At 48.8% G+C, this 20276-nt stretch overlaps 5 protein-coding genes across 5 annotated transcripts; 2 read left to right on the forward strand and 3 right to left on the reverse strand.

Annotated features, from left to right (window-relative positions):
- Window positions 1-607: 607 nt before the first annotated feature.
- F5B22DRAFT_616036 (uncharacterized protein) lies at window positions 608-2122 on the forward strand. The gene is made up of 3 exons (XM_047975562.1): window positions 608-923; window positions 1012-1386; window positions 1475-2122. The coding sequence occupies exons 2-3, from the start codon at window positions 1059-1061 to the stop codon at window positions 1633-1635; spliced, it is 489 nt and encodes a 162-aa protein (XP_047828541.1). The 5' UTR covers window positions 608-923; window positions 1012-1058; the 3' UTR covers window positions 1636-2122.
- Window positions 2123-2238: 116 nt separating this feature from the next.
- On the forward strand, window positions 2239-3136 carry F5B22DRAFT_657961 (uncharacterized protein; the record flags this gene model as incomplete). Its single annotated transcript, XM_047980087.1, has 2 exons — window positions 2239-2356; window positions 2418-3136. 2 exons carry the CDS (start codon window positions 2239-2241, stop codon window positions 2906-2908), a joined length of 609 nt encoding a protein of 202 aa, XP_047828542.1. The 3' UTR covers window positions 2909-3136.
- A 3850-nt stretch (window positions 3137-6986) lies between these two features.
- Window positions 6987-9757, reverse strand: F5B22DRAFT_648808 (uncharacterized protein; the record flags this gene model as incomplete). The annotated part of the gene is made up of 4 exons (XM_047979076.1): window positions 6987-7135; window positions 7189-7896; window positions 8337-9425; window positions 9496-9757. The coding sequence occupies 4 exons, from the start codon at window positions 9755-9757 to the stop codon at window positions 6987-6989; spliced, it is 2208 nt and encodes a 735-aa protein (XP_047828543.1).
- A 1098-nt stretch (window positions 9758-10855) lies between these two features.
- On the reverse strand, window positions 10856-12789 carry F5B22DRAFT_317036 (uncharacterized protein). Its single transcript, XM_047970663.1, has 4 exons — window positions 12704-12789; window positions 12339-12440; window positions 11242-11563; window positions 10856-11154 (listed from the first exon to the last, which is right to left on the reverse strand). The coding sequence occupies exons 2-4, from the start codon at window positions 12414-12416 to the stop codon at window positions 10910-10912; spliced, it is 645 nt and encodes a 214-aa protein (XP_047828544.1). The 5' UTR covers window positions 12417-12440; window positions 12704-12789; the 3' UTR covers window positions 10856-10909.
- Window positions 12790-17259: 4470 nt separating this feature from the next.
- On the reverse strand, window positions 17260-17955 carry F5B22DRAFT_616071 (uncharacterized protein). Its single transcript, XM_047975564.1, has one exon. It carries the CDS (start codon window positions 17755-17757, stop codon window positions 17524-17526), a length of 234 nt encoding a protein of 77 aa, XP_047828545.1. The 5' UTR covers window positions 17758-17955; the 3' UTR covers window positions 17260-17523.
- Window positions 17956-20276: the final 2321 nt, after the last annotated feature.

A 20276-nucleotide genomic window follows, 5' to 3' on the forward strand; every position in this document is an offset into this window, starting at 1 on the left:
TAAACATGTTTGGCTGTCTGCGAGCACCCGTTTCACTGTCTTGTCGACTACATGCACGTGAATCTCCATGAATTCAACACTACTGGGTGTATTACATCCAGGTATCCTGATGTGACTACTCGTATGTCTCATACGCTTTACCATGCGAGGCACCGCCTTCTCCCAACGTAAACTCAACTTCACACGTCTTCTCTTAAGACCAGGCGGCCGAGATAGAAGAATCACATAACCCACAGTGTCTTTCGAACAAATCTTAATTGAGTATTCTAACTCGTTTGCGCTCTTCGGGCTACTTCATGCAGATATCCCGTGTGTCGTGTGTCGGTAACATGACGCGGAACAGTGGTTTCACGTAGTCATTTGGTAAGACGCGCGCACCCAGCCATTTCATCGTGAATTAGATTTCCTTCTCTCACCGAACTTTCGATTCACGGTGAAATGACGTATGTCTCTTATGAGTCAATTGAAAACAATCAGGGTAGGTAGTACATAGCATGTTAACCGGTGAAATTCTCATCCACCTGCTCGCATTCGGGTCTGAGTGTCCCAGAAACCCCACCTGCTGCGCCGGAAGAAGCCGTACGGTTTGTACGCCACAACCAGTTTACACGGGACGACTTAGTATGAAAAGCCTACGAAGTACCTGTATCAATATAGCTACCTGCTGCCTGGACATTCGGTTATCGAGATACCTTGAGTATATACAATGTCAAAAGTTCGATACCTTTAAACGGTCTCTGTATTTACCAGCTGTGTAGATTGGGTGCTTGATCGGATTCAATGCTTCCTAGCCGATGCGCCAAATCCTTCAGACTTCTATTTAAACCCTACGGGGCAAGCCAGTCAAGTTAGTTCGTCGGCTTGCCACCCGAAGTCAGACCATCTCTACGGAACACCAACCCACCTGTTTCCGAGATATATAGGTAAGCTGACGCGACTGTTGGCATACTTAATTGACCTCACCTCGCTCGTATGTGCGTTACACAAATGACTAGAAAGTAGATAACCTAGCATCTTTGATCAACACAATTATACATACTCTTACAGTAGGAGACAAAATGGCGTCGAAGGCATTCTTCGATCCCCTCGTCGTGCTGCGCGTCGCGCCCGTCATCACATCCACAATGGCCATGCGATTCTCGCACGACCAGTATTTCTTCCTCAGCAACTTCTTGCTGCCTCAACATCGCGAGAAAGCAAACGAGATCGTCCCATCCTACTTCACCACGTTCTTCATGAGGGGCATCTGGGACATCGCCATCTTTTACACGTTAACGCCTGCCATCGGTATCAGCAACTTCTACTCTAGACCGAACGGCGCGTGGAAGTGGTATGCCGCCGGTACCGCGCTTGCCGTTTTCCACCTTGCTTTTGCGCCTTTCGTCAGTACGTTACAAATTTTGTGTCCTGGTTGAACAAGTCACAAGTTGCAAAAGCTGGAAGTTACTAACGTCGAGCGACTCTTAATCTGCAGTGTACAAGGTGAAGGGACTTTCTGACGACGAGCCCAAGGGCCAGGGAAACACGCTCCTTCGTAAATGGCTCGATGTTCACATTCTCCGGTCTTGGGTAGCTGACGTTCCTGCCTGGGCCTGCTTCGTGATCGGGTGTATCAAATCCCTGCAGCCGTTGTAAAGATCTCCGTCAATAGCACAGCCGTGACGCATTTCCACGTGTGCTGTTTTGCGTGTAAGTAGGTACGGTACGATACGGTACGTACTACGACATAGACGAGGACGGATCGCAATCAACATCAAGCCATGTATCAGGTGGAATATGCGAGGAAAGAAGAGCAAGATGTATCATAGCAAGACTGACTCCCCTCTTTATCTGACACTGGCAACGTTGTATTCAAATTGACGCAGGATGCTCTCTGCTCGTGGCTACCTTCAACGCCAACAGCAGATGGTACACCGCAATGACGTCGACATTCAACTGTCGAGCTTGCCGTAGTCGGCGCAAATTCAACTCGGTTCGCAAAGGACAGGAAGGGCCACCTTCTTATCGCGGTTACTAGGAGGAGCAATCAGTGCATCCCGTCTTCGATAGCTATAAACTAGTCTCCCGAGGTTTGCCCTCTGAGAGAACGTGTCTTACAATAAACTCATCTCTTTGCCATCCGCTTATCATCTTCTTGCGATTGGACTCTCTCTGCATCACGATTTTAGACTCAGTTTTGGTAACCATTTGTATTGACTACCCTTATCATCAACTGCATACGAAATACATATTATCGTCATGCATTCGTCCGTCTTTTTGTCTCTGATCGCCGGTGCTACCAGTGCCATGGCTATAATCGTCGGCGTCGGTCCCGCTCCCCTTCATATTGTCGGAAAGAACGATTCTTCGATCGATGGTAGAATCTCTCATGATACTGTGACTTTCTCGCTATCCAAGTGCTAATAACTCTGGCACAGGCTACGCCCGACCATGCCATATCGATGCTGACGATGTTGCCTTGTGCTACGCCGAGAAAGCCGATGACAAGAGTCTCAACCAATTCTACTTCAACTACTCTATCGACGCCACAAATGGTGTTAGAATTGGTGCCGTTACCCTCAATTTGAACGTCACCACGGCCAACGACACAAAATCATATCCTTCATTTCTTATTTTTCGGTCTGGTCCGGGGACCAACATGCAGCTGGTTCACATCCCAGCTGGCGGCAGTTTATTTGAAATCATGTCGGCAAAGGACAACGGTGTCATATACATCTCTGGGCAGCGGGACGATAGAAACTGGAACGAGACGCAGCCTTATAAGTTCGTTGGGGACTTCGACGTGGACAGATTCTTCCTCTGTTGGCAATGGATCGGCTACTACTGGCGTCAGTCGATTGCATGGGCCTCGTCACTGCCGCCACAGAATCCATCCTGTAAACCCGTTGATCTGCGTATCGGGGTTTGATACAAACACCAATCCCTAACACTTCCACCAACCTTCAGAATCCTTGAGAGCACATAAAGTAACCGCACGAGCACATGCAGAGTATATGGTAGCAGCAGATTGGCAGCTGGACCGGCCCGAACGGCAACTCAACATGAAGTTTGCAGGAGAGATTGACAAGCCCTGTAGCTCTATGGAAATATTATTATTGAGTAGCCAGGTACCATTATGAATAAACCCATTCCAACCTATCATACTAAGAATGCGCATGCGCACAACCCCCTATCTATGAGACTGTTCCTGCTACTCACGTACCGAAAGAAACCATGAATAGGTGGTGCGCCTATATAGCAATCGAATATTAATGAACATATATCTCACAATGAACTATCTCCAAAGGTCATAGTATGAGAGCCAGGCGGGAGACGATACAACATCATGTACTCCCATGAGATTGAGGCAAGTGTTTGAAGCTGAAATCTTGAATGAGCCACACCGGGCAAGGCAAGCTACTCGGCTATCTACTATATACCCTACACTCGACAAGTACGCTACAGCTTGAATCATACCAAACATAAGATATTATGCTCACTACCCCATGCATAGCAACTGCTTCCTCGAGACTCTCCTTGTAGCCCCGGTCTTCCATCTCCCATACCACTTTGAAACCCATGCTATGCTCTTCCAAACTCCTGGAAATGATATGCAAACAGTCCAGACTGTATTATGTATAGTGCTGATGTGTCCCGCACGATCGCGTTGTATCACGTTGGCTCGCGGCACCCCGCGTCGCGCTCCTCTATGTCGTCGCATTACGCTACACCAACGCCATTCAAATAAGTATATTCACGCTTGATTCACGCCCCTGATAGGCATGAGGAAGCCTCGCCAAATACGCAGTCGATGTCTTATTTCGGAGGGGTACGACGGTATAAAGTAGGAAGCCTATCATTCCGCCCGCGAACAAGGACAGAGTCCAACGCGAGCTGTACCTCCGCGGGATTCCCCAAGTACACCCTCTCGTTGTTGAAATGGTCGAGTATGAATTCAGCAGGCTTTCCTAACAGAATACTAATTACGAGTTTTTCGAGTGTCAGCTAGGCACGGCGATAGACAGACAGACAGACATGACCGGGCTTTCTAATGCTGATGCGGGAGAGAAAAGATGTTGAGTAAAACGCACCTGCAACGATACATGAAGAAGCTCTCCCCTCGGGTTTTGAGCTGGGAGAAAGTGCTGGAGCTCAGTTTGATTATTCTGCAGCTATCGTCGATTTGGACCGCAGCTTCGTCCCAGAGCTCCATGATCATGTGCCAGGCCCTGACAGAAGCGCTTTGACTTTCTTTCGCGGTACTCATAGTCGCTTGCGGATGCAGTACACAAGATACGGCCACTCTATCTTTCTGTGAGAGATGGATTCGATTCGATTCGATTCTAGAGATATGTAGTAGCAACTAGTGAGCCGTTTTGTAAGTGTGGTAGGATAGATGGGACATGGACCCCAAGCTGTGCATTGCGATTCCAATTGGTATAAGCATTTTCGGCAAGAAACGCGTCGTAGGATACACGAGCACGTGTTGTTTGAGTTACAAGGGATAAGGAGCCTCGCGCCTCCTATAACAGTTTGTGTAAGTGTTTGCTGTTGTTGTGACAAGCGGAGCATATGAACGACCACACAGCCATTCATTATTCAGAGTTTGGTGACAGGTCTTATTTAGGAATGACATTCTGGTACACACAAATACGAGCTTCGCTTTTAATGCCAGGTCAACAGATCTCGAGCAGCATTTTTACACTCTCGGGATTAGAATAGCAATTCTTCCAATATAGATCACGAGAACTAAGGGTCATGGCCTAACTAACTTACTATTATTGAATACAATAGTCAGTAGCCGTAGACAATCTCAAGCTCAATCTACCTCATATCTCTCGCTACCCTCAGTTGAACATGGTGGCTACTATCTTGTACATATGTGAAAGTACTCATTACTTACTATACTAAGCTCACTCTCTGCCTCAAGAAAGCAGGATCGCAGCTGATGCGCAACTTCGAGCTCACATGGCCATCTGAGTGTCTCCTGAAGAGCCATCTCAGCGTTACCTCCGTGAAAACCCCTTAATTCTCTGTCAGTATAAGGGGCATGCGGTAAAGGGCTACATACTGCTCATAATGAGCCCAATCTATTTATATCCTCCCATTCTACAATACCAGTATCCCATTCACCACAATAGCACTGCTAACAGGGGGATCTCTGGAGGCTAAACAACGAAAGGTGACTAAGGGGATGAGGCTAACTACATACCATCGACAACCTTGAGTCAGCAACAGCTTCTTTAGTAAAATGACATGATGGCATGACTCTAGGGGCCAAGAATCACGCACTCTACCCAAGTCTCGTTCACATCACATAAGTAGGCAGATGTTATTAAACCCACCCCGGAGTCATCTATCCAAGACATCGCCATTCAACAAACACTGGCTTCCAATGCAATGCACTCATATCGACACGTAAGGCCCCTTTGCATCGAAGCTATTTATGCGTGTATATATGCGAGATGAACCGTCTAACAAGACTGTTCTAAGATGAGACCTTGATTATAACGAGTACTCCGAAAGTCCGAAATCGCCTAAGCAGCCGCAGGTTACGCAATCATGAGCCGGAGAGGTTGTCGGGGTTTTCTACATTTTGATCGCCCCCCCCTTTCCTTGTTTTTTTTTTTTTTCACTCTATCACCTTTGCCGCGCAAGACCTCTCGTGAAGGTGAGACGCGAGTTTCACTTCGGCATCGCAGACTCGGAAGAGAGGTATGGTCTCAGCTAAGCAACGCGACATCGCATCATAATGACGATCGACCGCATCGGCGGCTTCTATATGGTTTGATTATGGAGATGAATAAGAGCTCGCATCCGAGGAAAGGAGGGAGGGCTGTGTCTAGAAACCTAGATTTAGATGCAACCTCGAAGCTACCTGAAGCCACATTATCACGGAAGTCGACAAAAGATGTCCGTCCGCTCGAAGCCCGCCAGTCTCCCACGCCGGCCTGATTGATGTACTCTTATACATATTGTCAAAGCTTCATTGTGTGGACTAGATAGGATTGACTATGTAGATGGGAGGTTTCTCAGTAGGCTACAGTCTGTAGTACAGGTAATAGTATGGAGTGCCACTGCCTCACATGTCACATCCACAGAGTAGCTATGTCTAACGTAGCGATGACCGAGATAACTAGGTATAGTTGATATGAGACGACGCAAGTGCTTATTTTAACCAGCAACTGCTTTAGTTGATTTTATTGATTCTAACGTATATATCCCCTTGGTATTAGTTACAAACCTCGAAGAAAAAGAACTGAACTGCTCAACGGATGCGGATGCAGTATTCTAGTCATACGCATCCATCAGCTTGACTGAACATGCGTTAGGCATTTCAGGACCCTGAGGCAGGACTCAATTTTGGTTTCATCTGCAGGGCTTGTACCTTAAAATCATCCATAAAACCCCGTTGTACCTAATTCATGAATGATATCTCCCCTCCTTATACTTTATCGTATTTCCAGTTGTGAACAATTTGTAGGATACCATTGTACCGAGTAGCCATATAAATTGGCTAGGCTGTGCGATTTGTGCTGCACGGCTTGATATAAAATACTGGAATCTGACGAGCTGTGTTGTACTTAAACAGCATCGCATGTTTTTTTTTTTTTTTGGCCAGCCGGGAATGTAACGTAGAATAGGGCGTACGACATAGGTGAGTCTAGCTCAATAATGTCATTACTTACAATGCCTAAGCATATTGAGGTGTCGTCCTTCTTCCTGTCGTTAGAGTATAAAGAAGATTTGGCTCATTTCCGTCACTTTTTGGACGTTTGATCCGATATTTGTATCGTAATAGCCATGGAATGCAAGAGTTGGGTTGTATACCGACGAAGAGGTGTACTTATTGTAAAGACAGGACAGAAGGCCGCGCTGAAATCTCGTATACCTAATAGCTGAGAGCATGGCGGTAATGCATATATACTGAGAAAGCCGCCCATCAAGGCGGCTACGGTCGAGTTGGTGTGGGGATATGATTCAACGTCATCCTACATAGTATGGTCTTAAGCGTCATCAGCAGACTTATCACCGGCGCCCATACGTTCGTTCCACCTCCTCTTTCCAACTCGTGTCTCGTAATGTGGTGCAGATGTCTTGATGTCCATCATGGCATTCTCGGCAGCAGTGCGTGTCTTGTTACGGTAGCAGTCAACTGCTTAAGATTAGCGATTTGTACCTGGAGAGGGTAGTCGGCGATCAACTTACGAGCTCTTTGCATGAAGATGGTGCGACCCGCGAAAGGTCGGCCGTTGAGCCAAGCCATTCGAAATCCCAGGTCATTCAACCGAACTTCCTTCGTCCGATTGCTATTTCTCATTCTTGGTATGGCAAGTTCTCCCTCAGTCCCGTTCGACATTGGGACTTTGACGAGAACACGATCTCTAGGTCGGCTTGTCTTCGAGCGCCCCATACGGCCACCATCGACCTCTACGTCATCATCACTCAGATCGTCTTCAAAGAAACGACTACCAGTAGCACTCGGCGGTGGGTCCTGCATCTCCCGAGGGAAATAGCTGCGAGGGAAGACAGCTGACCGCTTACGGAACGAGTCGGGGATTTCTTTCGTATCGACTCCCTCCAGTTGCACACGCACTCGGAGCCGACCACCCCGACGGTTGTCATCTACAAGGATGAATTTTCGCTTTTTAGACTCAGGGATGTCCGGAAACAGGCCTTCAGGGTTAATGTCCTCGTCATCCCGGCTATGGCGCTTAGCGGCAATCGGACCATGGTGAGAGCTGCCAAGTCCATCATGCATGGGGGCCATGGAGGATCCTGAGCTGCCATGACCGGGGTATGGTTGAGGATACCCGGTAAAGACATGGGATTGCCGGACATCATCTGCAGATCCGGACCCCGGTCCTGCGGGCGCCTGATGATGATGATGAGACTCATCCATGTATTCTCCATCTCCTAGAAGAGACGCGGCAATCAGTATAACTTTCTCTCAATTGCAATGGGGTGGTAATGTGCTGGGTCTATACATTTCGAGAATCAATGCAATTGTGATTTGGAATGAAAGGGGTCTGTAGTACAAGACTGTAAAGATATGTGGATGAGACGATATGTGCGCGAAGTGTTTGTGCAGCGGAATGCAAAAACGATGCCATGCGGCGTTTGCCAGGTGACGAACGCTCCAGCAGACCAAGGCGACTAGTTATTGTACAGAAATAGTGCCAGATTTTCCCCATACTCCCCGTCGCGCCAGTGGCTTTCGCAGCCCAGTATATAAACACAAGTATCCAGTCCAGACAGAAACCAAATAGGTTATACCGTATAATAACAAAAGGTATCGCAACAATGATAACGGTAGTGACTGTAATATCAACGCATCAATCACATCTGGTACATACCGACTTCATCCCCTCCACCTGGTGCATTTCCTTCATGGTTATGGTGATGATGCATCTGCGAGCTCATGCTACTGATTCCAGGCTTCCCCAGGCTCGTAGCAGATCCGGGGCCCATGCTGCCAGGGGTGGACAACCCGGTGGGGCCACCGGGACCAGGCATGTGTGTAGAATGAGGAGGTTGGACTGTCTTGCGGTTATTCATCTTAGCCATCCTGCGAACACGTCGACTTCGTAGCCTTGGATCTTGATTGCTGTTGCGCCAACTGTCTACAGCTCGCTGAATAAGGCCCCTCTTTCCACGAAGACACGGGTTCAGCTGAGCAAGCGCCCATCCCACTGTGTTACACTCGGTTTCATACTGAAGTCGGTTGCCGCGATATTGATCTTTTGCGCAGCAAGCCCGAGGGTATACACAGTTTTCCGTCCTGAAATCAGCACCAAGTTCATCTGTGTTCACAGATTCGACGTCACAGCGTATTGTATACTCCATCTTAACACGGTCGCGTGAGTATTCGAATGCAATCCATTGAACTCCGTTGTTATCTTGTCTCACAACCAAGGGCGTTGTGGCAGGGATAGGGCCAGGGGCGGCGTTGTTATTTATTCCAGGCGTAGAAGACCCGGTGGGTGTTGACAATTGACCACCATTCTGGTTGGGCTGAGGAGTTCCTAGCGGTCCTGAGCTTGGTCGCTGCAACTGAGGCGTCATCTGAGGTTCCAGCTTCGTATGTCTTGGGCTACCGGTCATCCCTGCCTGAGCGTGCTGGCTGGCGTGTTGAGAAAGCTGGTGCTGTGGGCCGGTCTGAGACATCATCATGCTAGGCTGCGACGTCATTGATTGATGAGGCTGCTGTGCATGTTGCTGATAGGGCGATGCTGCTTGGTGAGGCATCGACGGATACTGGTTCTGCTGTGCGCCATAGTACATTGATTGATGCTGTAACTGCGAAGATGGTTGCCCGTAAATACTTCTATGTTGGTCATGGGTGGAGTTCGACGCGACGGAGGCTGGAGAATTCGATGACGGTGGATGATAGATCGGTGGATACCGTGGAGGTATCTGGGCCGTAGCCATCATATCGGATGTATCTATGGAAATGTTAGCTCTCTTGAAGCAATGATGGCTAGGCGGGCGCGGTGAGACGCGTCGAATACTGACCTGCGGACGTGTATCCGCTGGTGGTGCCAGGGGTACTATAAGGGCTTTGATGAGCGTAATAAGGAATGTCTTGCGAATGCTGCGCGCCCCCAGAGTGACTCGATGCCTGGTAGGGCTGTATGGAATGCGACGAGTACGCCGACTGGGCCGAAGGGGCCTGGTGGTGTTGCTGATGAACAATGCTTGAAGGTCGGGTGTGTTGGAGATGAGGCGCCGAACCCTGGGAGTGGGGGTGGTGCTGCTGCAGAGAGGTAACAACCATTAGTTCTAGTTATCAACGACCAAACTCAAAATCAAGAATGCAGGCATGAGAAAATAAAACAAAGACTGCTGGAATTGAATTCAAAAGAGGTTTTGTGGTACAGTCACCAGGGTGTAAGGAACTTAGACGATCCCTGACGACGAGGTTCTGCGTGTAGGGCTTTTGACATGACGGGGGGAGCTCCAGGATATACAACCAGGGGTCGAGAGGCATGTTGTCAGAGGGAGAGGTGTAGTACCAGCAAGTTAAGACCAGCTAATTGCTCCTTTAGGAGAGGAGTGGATAGTAACTGGAACGGGGGCCCTGGAAGTCTCGAGATTCACCGACTAGGTTTATAGATCAAGAATTCCTTGTCTTTAGCTTTTTTTCAAGGAAAAAAAAACTTCGAGGAAATGGCCAGGTTAAAGACTGAGGAGTGATTATGAAGTCGCCAAGGGTAACAAAATATTTGTATCGAAATGTCCAGGGAGCGAGGGACCTATAATATCTGGAGGTGTAGGGGAAGACCAGGGGAAAGAAAGCATCAGGCAAGGATACGCCTCAAAAAGTAAACCGGGGTTAACGATGGGATAGGTGAAGCTCGATCCACTCGCATAAAGACTCGGTTAGGTACCAAGAGTGTGATCTCAGGTTGAGCAGAAGAAATAATATGTAGGACTGTATGAAGGGGGCAAGCAACATGCTAAGTTTGCGCTAGAGTGAATGTGAAGAGAAATCGAAGATGGAGATTTTCTTGACTGCAAGAGGGTGTGAACGGATCAAGGTGTGGGACAACACACACAAGAAAAGTGACTAGGGGCTTTGGACCGTAGATGAAAAGGCCAATCATGAGAACGATGAGAGGTCCCAGTAGGAATTGGTTACCCAATGAGGCACTCTGCTCCGGAAGGCCAAGACAACAGGGGCGAGAGCGACGAGGTGCAAGGCGGTGTGTCTGTCACAAGTACCAGTACTTCAGCGGAATCCCAGACGAGGTGGGACCAAAGTGTGGTGCGATTTTGTGCGCAGGTACTTTGTTTGGATCCCAGTTGGAAGCAGGTTTAGTCTACAGTACAACACAATGCTTGCTGCTGTACAGTCTCCGCCAGTCTGTTCTTACTCGGTCTGGTTTAGTCAATCGTATCATCGGCGTGGCTCCAGCGTGCCTAAGTATCAGAATAGAACAGACACTGTGCAGGTCGATGAATTGCTCCCAGTCGGTGGGTGACTCTCACTATTGGAGAACCAGATCCAGTGCCACCTAAACGCGTTTGCGCTTGCATCATAAGGGACAAACGCCTTCTCCATGGCCCAAGCATCCGGAGTTTGTCTGCTGTGCAGCATGCAGATGTTTGCAGAGCGTGACCGATAGAATGACTGGCCATATTGGCTATGAACGTTGTAGAGGGCCCTCGAAGCTGGACCCGATCAGACCCGATCAATAGTGTTGAGGCATAGTACAGTATCCTCTAGAACGATGGAAGGAAAAAGGCCTAAGCACGCACTATGGCCTAGTGGAAGGCAAAGGTGGTAAGGTCGCATGATTGAATGGTGTGCTGACGTTTCCAGGCCGCATTTGGCATGGGCGTAAAGAACAGCGCAGATGTGGTGTTGGGTAATTTCGCATGGCAGAGAGTTATGGGGATAATTACCCCGAAACGCTCGTCTGCACGGACGCCGCTGGCTCCCAAGTGTTGCTGTAGGTGAGGTGGTGAGGTACGATATGTGCATGTGGCTAGCGTCGTCCCGAATGCACGACGACTGGTGATCGCTTCTGAATTGGCACCGCGAACCTGAGCTCGGACAGGCCCAGGGCGTTTCAACGACCTGGTGTGCGTTGGTCTGGTGGAATCTGGATGTAGTCGTACTGTGGATGGAGCGGGAGTGGGAGTGGCGGACAGTGCGTCGTGACTGTTGTGAAATGAAGTGGTTGACCGTCCCGGTCGCCACGCCCCGCCTGCACTTAGCGCGAGGTACCTGAAGACTTCCTATTTTGCGGTGGCCAGCGACTCTGGGGAAAGTACCGCAGATGTGAGAGATGAGTGTAGACTCAAGAGAGCACTGGATGAAATACAAGGATGGCCATAGCCAGTCCCGCCAGGCCTAGAGATTGGCGGCGACGCTAAGTAACCAGCCCATAGTCACGCCTTGTTCCAGAAGCGGAGAATAGAGAACCCCTTCTCCCGCGACTAAGACCCAAGCATTGCCCCCGGCGAGCACCCCCTGGTCGCTGTGAAACACATTGCTCCCCTGCAATTCCCGTTGACGCCGCTCAAGTCTTGACCTAGACAAGCTTACCACGTCCCTGCGAATTTTCTCGAAGCAGGCGTCCGACCACGATGTCGATGTGCCTGTTCGGGTGCTGGAGAAAGCAAGGGTGGCTCTGGTCTGCAACCCACAGCAGCTCACACTTGAGGCTGAACCATATCCGTCACCCATCGGCCATGCACAGGTCAATTCTAAATCCGCTTGGCAGAGTCCACTCCCGAATGCACGATGATTGTCGGAAATTTAGATAGTGGAAGAGAAATATAATGGTAATGCAACGCGATGCAACGCATGTATAGAAAGAACGCGTCAAGGAAACAGAATCTATACTTACAGAATCACTGTGTTGCTGTGGTTCCTCCTTCACATAGGGGCTCGGGGCCTGCCGGTGTTGTGCCATCTTCATAATCATTGCCGTTGGCTTTCGGCGCGTCGTCTAAAGAACAATGGTTAGCTATCCAGCTTAACAGCCATGATCCATGGTTCATGAAGCCATTCTCCACATTAGTTCGCGTAAGGGAGACCGTTGACTGCCACAACGGCGCATTGTTTAAAGCCGTCGCGTGCGGCGCTCGCAGCATTCAGCAAGAGAACAAGGATAACCATGGCAGTGCTATAGAGATTTTGGTGATCGCCAAGGGGATAATGACGGAGGGACGCGAAAGAGCTTGTGCTTTGCCGACTCTGGTGAACACTTACTTATCGGAATGAGAGATACAGAATAAGAACTCCCTAGAAAACAAGAACACGGCCAGCTGAACGTGCAATGATAAACGCGCTGGGTGAGTTGTTTACGATAGAGCTACGGTAAATGATGGATAGAACTACCACGACTATCATGGAGAAAGGATTAGATATACAGGCATCAACAACAAAATGCACGCGACGGGATTAAGGGCCGGGATAGGGATAGGAGGAAGAATTATAAATAGAAGCGGGTCTCGATAACATGAAAAGAAAGACATTATTAAACGCAGGGGCCAAGAGAGAGGGAGGGAGGAAAAAAGAGACAGAGGGCAAAATTCTTCGCATGAATTTACTCATGCGATTGCCTTTTCAGCTGAGCGGCCGAAATTGCATTGCGATTGGCGCCACATTAGAGTCACCACTAGCGAGTCGGCTATAGCGCAATAACAAAGTCGAGCAGTCATAGCTGAATATGACGGCAACCGTACATGCACCCAGATATAGAGAGAGGTAGGCATACGAGCATACGTGTAGAAAGGATCGACTCAAATTTGGGACATGACATACCGTAGAACTCTACACAGCCGGTGCTCTTCCGTATGGCGTGCCACAGGCGGTAGGTAGTAGGCGATGTGTACTAGCGGTCTGCGTATTGGTGAACGCGAGCTGCACAACGGTCGCACGTTGCGAGTTGCTTGTCGCATGTGCTGGGGTGACAAATCCGAGTGGGGGGTGTGGACGAGGAGGGAAGGGCCCGTCGCTGCGGGACCCGAGTCTTCCTCGTGGCGTGTATCGTGCTGCCGCACCGCTGGGCTTCTGGCGCGCGGTGTGCAGTACTATGTACAATCCAATCCAATCCAACCAGTACCCGTAGACACGGCCGTCTCAAAAGTGTGGTACCTGCTCTGTGCTAGGACAACTCGCGTCTCAGAGCTTCGGCCTTCCACTTTTTATGGTTATCGATGTGGTCTTATGCACGCGATGTCTTGTGGCTTGGGCTAGGGCTCGCAATCGAATCTGGTTCCCTGATCTGGTTACCTGTCAGTTCATGCAATTTGCTGGGAAGAACCAAGCCTTCAACGAGATCGTAGCTCGGTACACGTGCGGATGTGAATAAGAATATGTAGTATTGCGCGAAAGCTGCAAGGCCAGGATGCGTTCCTGAACCTGGACACTGGACGACATGGACCTGGACCTGGACCTGGGCTCTTGGCTAGGGCCGACGGGGATGAGGATGAGGAAAGGTTTGCGTGACAGGTGGGTACCTAATTGCCTAGCCACCAGTCTCGGGGCGCTATGCACCTCCGTTGACACCACTCCCGTGCGCCGCTTACAATAAATTGGGCTGTACCATACTGTAGTGTCTAGTTGATGCAAGGATTGGTAGATGGGGAAGTAGACAAAGCAGCGTACATTGCAATGTCTTTGCTCTATCCAGATCACAAAATGAAAGTCAAGAAGGAGAAATGAAATAATACAAAGGATAGCTGCTCGAAATAGCTAGGTGTAGAAAAGCACCATCACTCTCAAGACTCAGCTTGCGCCTGTGCAATAACAGATGGGATATTTTAGGGGGCGAGGTAAAGATATCTTGAACAAACAGGATTGTCTGAATGTATATATCATGACAGGCAATGGTAGATAGAACCAGGTATATACGTGGCTTAAGGAATCAACCCTCTCCCCGCGGATCGGTTGAGTAAGTATGTGGAAATGAAATGGTCGTACCTTGAAGTTTCTTAAGCAAGAATAAGCAGCACTTGCTAGTTGATACCAGCACCAAATCGAGTGCTTCAAGCTTCCACTGTGCATCACCTGTCAGCTCAACACCAAACAGCGCTTACATACCTTCGAGATTAGAGAAACTCCAGGAGACTTACAACCGTGTCGAGGTTTGGTGTTGTCGAGATGGGTGTAGATAACTGACGGCGCTATTTCTATGGTGTATATGAAAAGGCCCCGAACCAGTTGAGTGTGAGTGGTCGCAGCGCGGAATGCCTTGCAGAGCGGCGAGGTGGAGATGAGATCCTGCAAACAAGAGGTAGGATGACGAATATCGGGACGGGAGAAGGAATCTATTGGATCCAATGTTCCTGTGTGTAATCGAGCTTCCTAGATTTCGAGGCGCGTACCCGTATATTGGTAGTGCAATAGTACTAGACACGGGTCGCTAAATTGCGACAGTCTTTGCTTGGTATGCTGCTAACTCTACTAGGTGTGAGTCAAGGTGGTCTACACCCTCTGGTCCGACTCGGGTAGAACTGGAAGGTTGCCGTCGCGATGTTACGGTATCAAGGGCCAAAAAGGAGCGCATCTAGCAGCAGTCACCAGATCAGTCGTTTGCCTCAGTGGGTCAACTACTAAGCAATCAATGGCAGAAAGCGCGCTAGCGAAGCCAGTGAGTCCGACTACCGCTGTCACGGTATTTGCTTCAATGGCAGCAGCAATGCTACATGGTAGGTATGCGACGCGATGCGATGCGATGTGTGATATGGAGATGGACATGGAGATGGGACGAATATCTGGCCCATGTTTCCTAGGCCGAGGTACCCAGTCGGCTGCCATGCAGTGGTAGGGAATCTTGTGGGCGCCCTGACGCAGGTGGTGCTGCTGGGCCGGGTCGCGTGCATGATACAAGGGCATGGGGCCGCCCCTAGGGCAGGTTCCCCTGCCTCTACAGGGTAGGTAGCTCCATCTTCGAGAGACGAGCGCAGAGACCATGTAAGATGCCAGGCCGTGAACTGCACATGTGCCATGGGAGATGGAAAACGACGAGAAGGGAAACAACGAGAAACAAGCTTGTTACTTACATAGCTACTTTGCAGTGACTAGGATTGGATTATATGCACAGGACAATGGACGGACGCAATGGTACTAATTGCTGCCAAGCTGGAAGGTAGATAGATGTTACTGGTTTTGCACGGAAAATCGCCGTCGTGGGATAATGCCTGTCTGTCTATACCACCTCTCGATTAGTTCACCGCTGCTAAAATGGAAGAGAACATCGGATCATGGCAATGGCAATGAGGCGAGACATATGAGCACGGGAAGAAGCAGCGCATTCATATCGATCCGAGGCGGCACAAAGTCAATGGCGCCGTGTTGTTCTGCAAGGGCCTTTGGGTTCTCTGCAGGGCGATTTGACCGGGACGGCGCGTCGGTAGGTCCAAGAGGTGATGGCGTACACGTGCAGTTGCCCTTTCCTGGAGTGCACACAGCATGCGCAGACAGACCAATGGAGAAGCGAGCCATGATGATTTCCCACTCAGCTTAGAACTGCTGTGCCCAGAGAGAAGACGCTAGCCAGCATTCGATTTCGTACAACATCGGGAAGTAGATTAAGCATCAATAGGTACAGGAAAAGGGCCGGGGCAGAGAGAAGAGCAAAATAAAAGGAAATACCTAATGACTTCCAGGTTGCGGACGACAAGAAGAGCTGGTCGCAGGGTGTTTTCGACGTTCTCGAGAAGTGTTCTCAGATGGCGCAAAGAACTGCGATATCCCACTATGAAATACACTGTATTGGTGATGATAAGTCTCTTTCAAGACAGAAATCGGTAGCTGGCGGTGTAAGGAGTCGACAAATGTACAAATGGGCCCATTCAGTTGTCAATGGCGATTAAATTTCGAGCCGGGTTCGAACGTGGACGTTTCGTGGATTGTGACGCTGATTGAAACACTGGCGGCGCAAGACGCGAAAAGCAGCTAAGAGAAGCGTACTAACTAGGTAACTCGACGCTACCCAAGCCTATAATTAACGGCGGCAGCGATCAGTCGCGTGATCTATATCGAGAGGCTTGGATTGTCTCTTGCGGACATGCTGCGATAATGGCAATGGAGAGAAAGAGGAGGAGGAGGAGGAGGAGGGTGATAGGTCGTTCAATATCGAGGAGGTTAAAGGTTCCAAATGATGTATGTGATGTGATGTACGTGGGAGGGGGGTTTGATATCAGGGTTGGTACGTACCGGACAGACGAAGCATGCCTTTTTTTTTCAACGGTTTTTACAAGGATGATGAGGTCGACGACAAGGGGGTTTGCAGGAACGTCTACACACCTGCTACCCGACCGTAGTTACTACCTGGTAGTTACTTCCTTAACCTACCCAGGGCCTACTCGGTACATGTGCACCAGCAGAGCAGTGGTTCCTCGGGGCGAACTGTCTACCTCCATCTACACCACAACACACGAACAGTCCCAACCTCGGCATGGCACGGTACGTGACACTCCAGTCTCCTCGCTACCAACGTCTGTTCTGCAGTACTCCATACACGATCTGTATATTTCCTCCCTGCTTACTTAGGTAGGTATTAGGTGCTTAGCATACGCCGCCTCCTATAAGTACTACCATGTAATACTAGGTAGGCCATATAGCTATGTAGGTACGCATACTTACAAGTATGCAGTTGTACACGTAGTGAATAGACGCTTATACTTTACAATACCTATCTACCTACCTTCTTTACTGACGTGGATGATGGGCGAGTGAGAGATGTCTGATGGGATTGAACCATTCGTTATCTTGGAGTGTATGTAGGGCTACCTAGGTAGTTGTATACTGGTATATGGAAAACATATGGGTGCCTATGCTACGTACACACACACATATATATATATATACGGGTATATAACTAACTGCGCGTAGAAAAATGAACTATCTTATACCTCCTACTTACCCAGCCAGGAAGGGACGGCAATGCTGTCGTAGCTATAGTAGTGTTATTAGGCGGCGGGTGTATATATTGTTCAACAGAGCACTCGTTTTGGGCTAGTACTTGGAACTGTTACAAGAAAACCTCCGCGCTAGTTTTCTTCAGTAGTATTTATTTATTTTTATATTTTTAGTACCTTCCAGCGCAAGGAATAGATAAAATGCCTATCACAAAGGATGTGAATATACGACAGTAGTATACCACACTCCGCGAACTGTGATGCAAATCTGACAAGGTGCAGGAAATGGGTGGGTGGGGGAGTGCAAAGATGGGAAATGGAGAATGGAGAATGAAGAATGGAGACGGGGAAAGAAAGGAGAAGATAAGGTAAAGCGAGGTACTGTATAGGGAACATTACACTACAGGTAGCTTGAAAGACAAGTTACAGGGACATATACTACTTATGCCACATTGCTTAAATAAAAAATAAAAAATAAAAAAGTGTGAGGTCGAAGCATACCGCAACGCAACGCCATCCCAGGCAAGGTAACACTTGGTAATATTGAGTGCTCCCACACTCCGTCTACCCACTTAACCACACACAATGAAATCCATTCACAGTAGTCCATACTTTTAGTACCTAGTGCATTTGAGATGTTAGATGTGTTAGGTATTTGTTTGCTTCCCCACGCTAAGACATACTTATGTTAGTCGTAGTCGTAGTGTACAGTAGCAATAAACCACTGCTCCGGCTTCAGCGGAAGTAGCCCGTATGGACAACGGAGGTAAGGCCGGCCTCTGGTTGGTCAATAGAGTCGGCCTCTATCAACACGCCGCCGTTGGCGTATGGCTTCTTACAGTACCCAGGAGGACGTGCTTGCAATCAGACCATACACCACTCTCTTGGATGGTGTGTGAGTATAGGTACACGCGGTGAACGCATGGATGAACATCGTCTTAATCGCTTTGGCATCCGTCCAAACACCTTTCTTTTGATACGGCCTTGGAACGATGTCATCTACCAACATAGCGACAGTATCAACAAACAGTAGAGTACAATGTGCGTATGGAAACCTGCCGTGTACGTTAGGAGTCAACTTGCTATGGCGCACACAGGTCTTGGTATCGTGGTGTTAGCCCAATAAAGGGCTGCGAGGTTACCGTACTTACGATACGAGGTATTACACCGCAATGTAATGGAAACAGATATGTGTCACGACTACTCTTACTACTATTGAGTACTTACTGCCTTTCTTACTTGTACTTACATATAGTACAGTCATGTGTTACAGACAAAAGACCCCACATTGTTTGATGACACTGGTGCTTGATATCATACCTCCTTACTGTAGGTAGTAGGTGTGACATCAGTAGCATGCGTGTGTTTATTATGTAGCGCGGGAGTACAGCAGGTATCTCTGTTTCTAATGGCCCCCAACCCGTGACGGGAAGGCGATTGTGCCATACCATGAGTCCCGGTAATGTCCAGTAGCATGTGCTTGTGTTTGTAGATAGGCACAGTACACTACTTACGTAGTATGGCATCGCGACTAATCAGCAGACATCTGGTACCCAGTGAATTACCGACGCAATGTTCCAGCTATGCTAGCTTGACAGAACGGCCGGGTTGTAATCAGAGCCACGTGAAATCGTCGTGATACAGCTGCCAGGGGCAGTTGAAGAAACGAAGATCTGACAGGGAAAAGGGTAAACCTGTCTTCAGGGGCAACCTCAGCACCCTGCAAACCACGAGCGATGGGCTGGCCGCTGGACCAGGCTAATTATGGGGATCCCTTCCTTTCGCTACCCTAGTAGATGCTACTCTGCCTGGGTTATGCTGCATCTAAACCAGGTAGACTAGTGAGATCCAGCACCTTGGGCTGGGACTGGGACGTCAGCTTCAGCTTCACCCCTGCAGTAAGCTAAATACTACACTACAGGCCTCTCTGTGCGCTACTGTAGGAACGTCCATGAACGAGGTCTACTATTATATCATTATGTCTTCACCAGGATACGCTGTATTTCCGACGTGAAAACGAAGAGTTATGCATTTCTTCAAGACTACCTACGAAATTCGGCAATAAGAATTAGAGAGCAACAGGGCTCGGCAACATTGAATACCTACGCCGGGATGGTCAATTCCGGGAATATATGTAAGTACTTAAGTGATCAACCATCAGCGGAAGATAGTGAAATTTACTGGACCAAAACACTATATTACGCAAATCTTATCACGGCATCGGGTCATTCTAGATATTTGCAATCAGAGAATATGAGTGACTGATGGCATTCGCCCTGTTTCCACTACCATATGTTATTCTTAACTTCTGCGCAATGAAGATCGGCGACACGTACAGTACTAGTCACTCTGGACACCCTATTTGGGCAGCAGTCCACACAGAAGAGGACCACTCACTTTCACGATGTGGTTACTGCAGTTCGTTTGCGACCACTGCGCACTACTGTACGTACAATAGGTAAGCGAGGAACATGCGGCAGAAGAAGCCTAGTGTAGCTAGGCGGACATGGGTATAATGTCAGACGCAGTACCTACTTCGTAGGAAGGATTCCCATCTTTTCCCTTACCAGACTTAGCCCTTGAAAAGATGACAAAGGTGAATGAAGAGCAGTTCGGCATGTTCCGGGTCGTCGGACTTGAAGTGGGAGAACACCTACCTACTTACTTACTTACAGTACCGTATAGATGGTTGTCATCGGTACACTATCTCACTGTTGGGTCAGGTATTTACATGCCAGCATCGCTTACAGTACTTTAGAAGCACGACGAATCACGTCCGGTGGAATCCGCTGCTGTAAATAGATAGTACTTCGTAGATAGATAGTAGATAGATACCACCGACCAAGTATTGTAGAATTGTAGAAAGCCGAAGTTCGCGCTGTCTAAAATTAGGGTCCTACTCAGAGGTATGTAAC

Source organism: Xylaria bambusicola (assembly GCF_022495145.1).
Source record: "Xylaria bambusicola strain CBS 139988 unplaced genomic scaffold F5B22scaffold_37, whole genome shotgun sequence".
NCBI lineage: Eukaryota > Fungi > Ascomycota > Sordariomycetes > Xylariales > Xylariaceae > Xylaria > Xylaria bambusicola.

What these genes read in the sequence shown, in the direction of transcription:
- F5B22DRAFT_616036 (XM_047975562.1), top strand. Translation starts at nt 1,059, where the DNA reads ATGGCGTCGAAGGCATTCTTCGATCCCCTCGTCGTGCTGCGCGTCGCG. An exon ending in TGCTTTTGCGCCTTTCGTCA is followed by an intron (nt 1,387 to 1,474) that starts GTACGTTACAAA and finishes CTTAATCTGCAG; the next exon opens with TGTACAAGGTGAAGGGACTT.
- F5B22DRAFT_317036 (XM_047970663.1), bottom strand. Translation starts at nt 12,416, where the DNA reads ATGATTATGAAGATGGCACAACACCGGCAGGCCCCGAGCCCCTATGTG. An exon ending in CACAGCAACACAGTGATTCT is followed by an intron (nt 11,564 to 12,338) that starts GTAAGTATAGAT and finishes AACGCACACCAG; the next exon opens with GTCGTTGAAACGCCCTGGGC. An exon ending in TTGCCTTCCACTAGGCCATA is followed by an intron (nt 11,155 to 11,241) that starts GTGCGTGCTTAG and finishes GATCGGGTCCAG; the next exon opens with CTTCGAGGGCCCTCTACAAC.
- F5B22DRAFT_616071 (XM_047975564.1), bottom strand. Translation starts at nt 17,757, where the DNA reads ATGTTCCCTATACAGTACCTCGCTTTACCTTATCTTCTCCTTTCTTTC.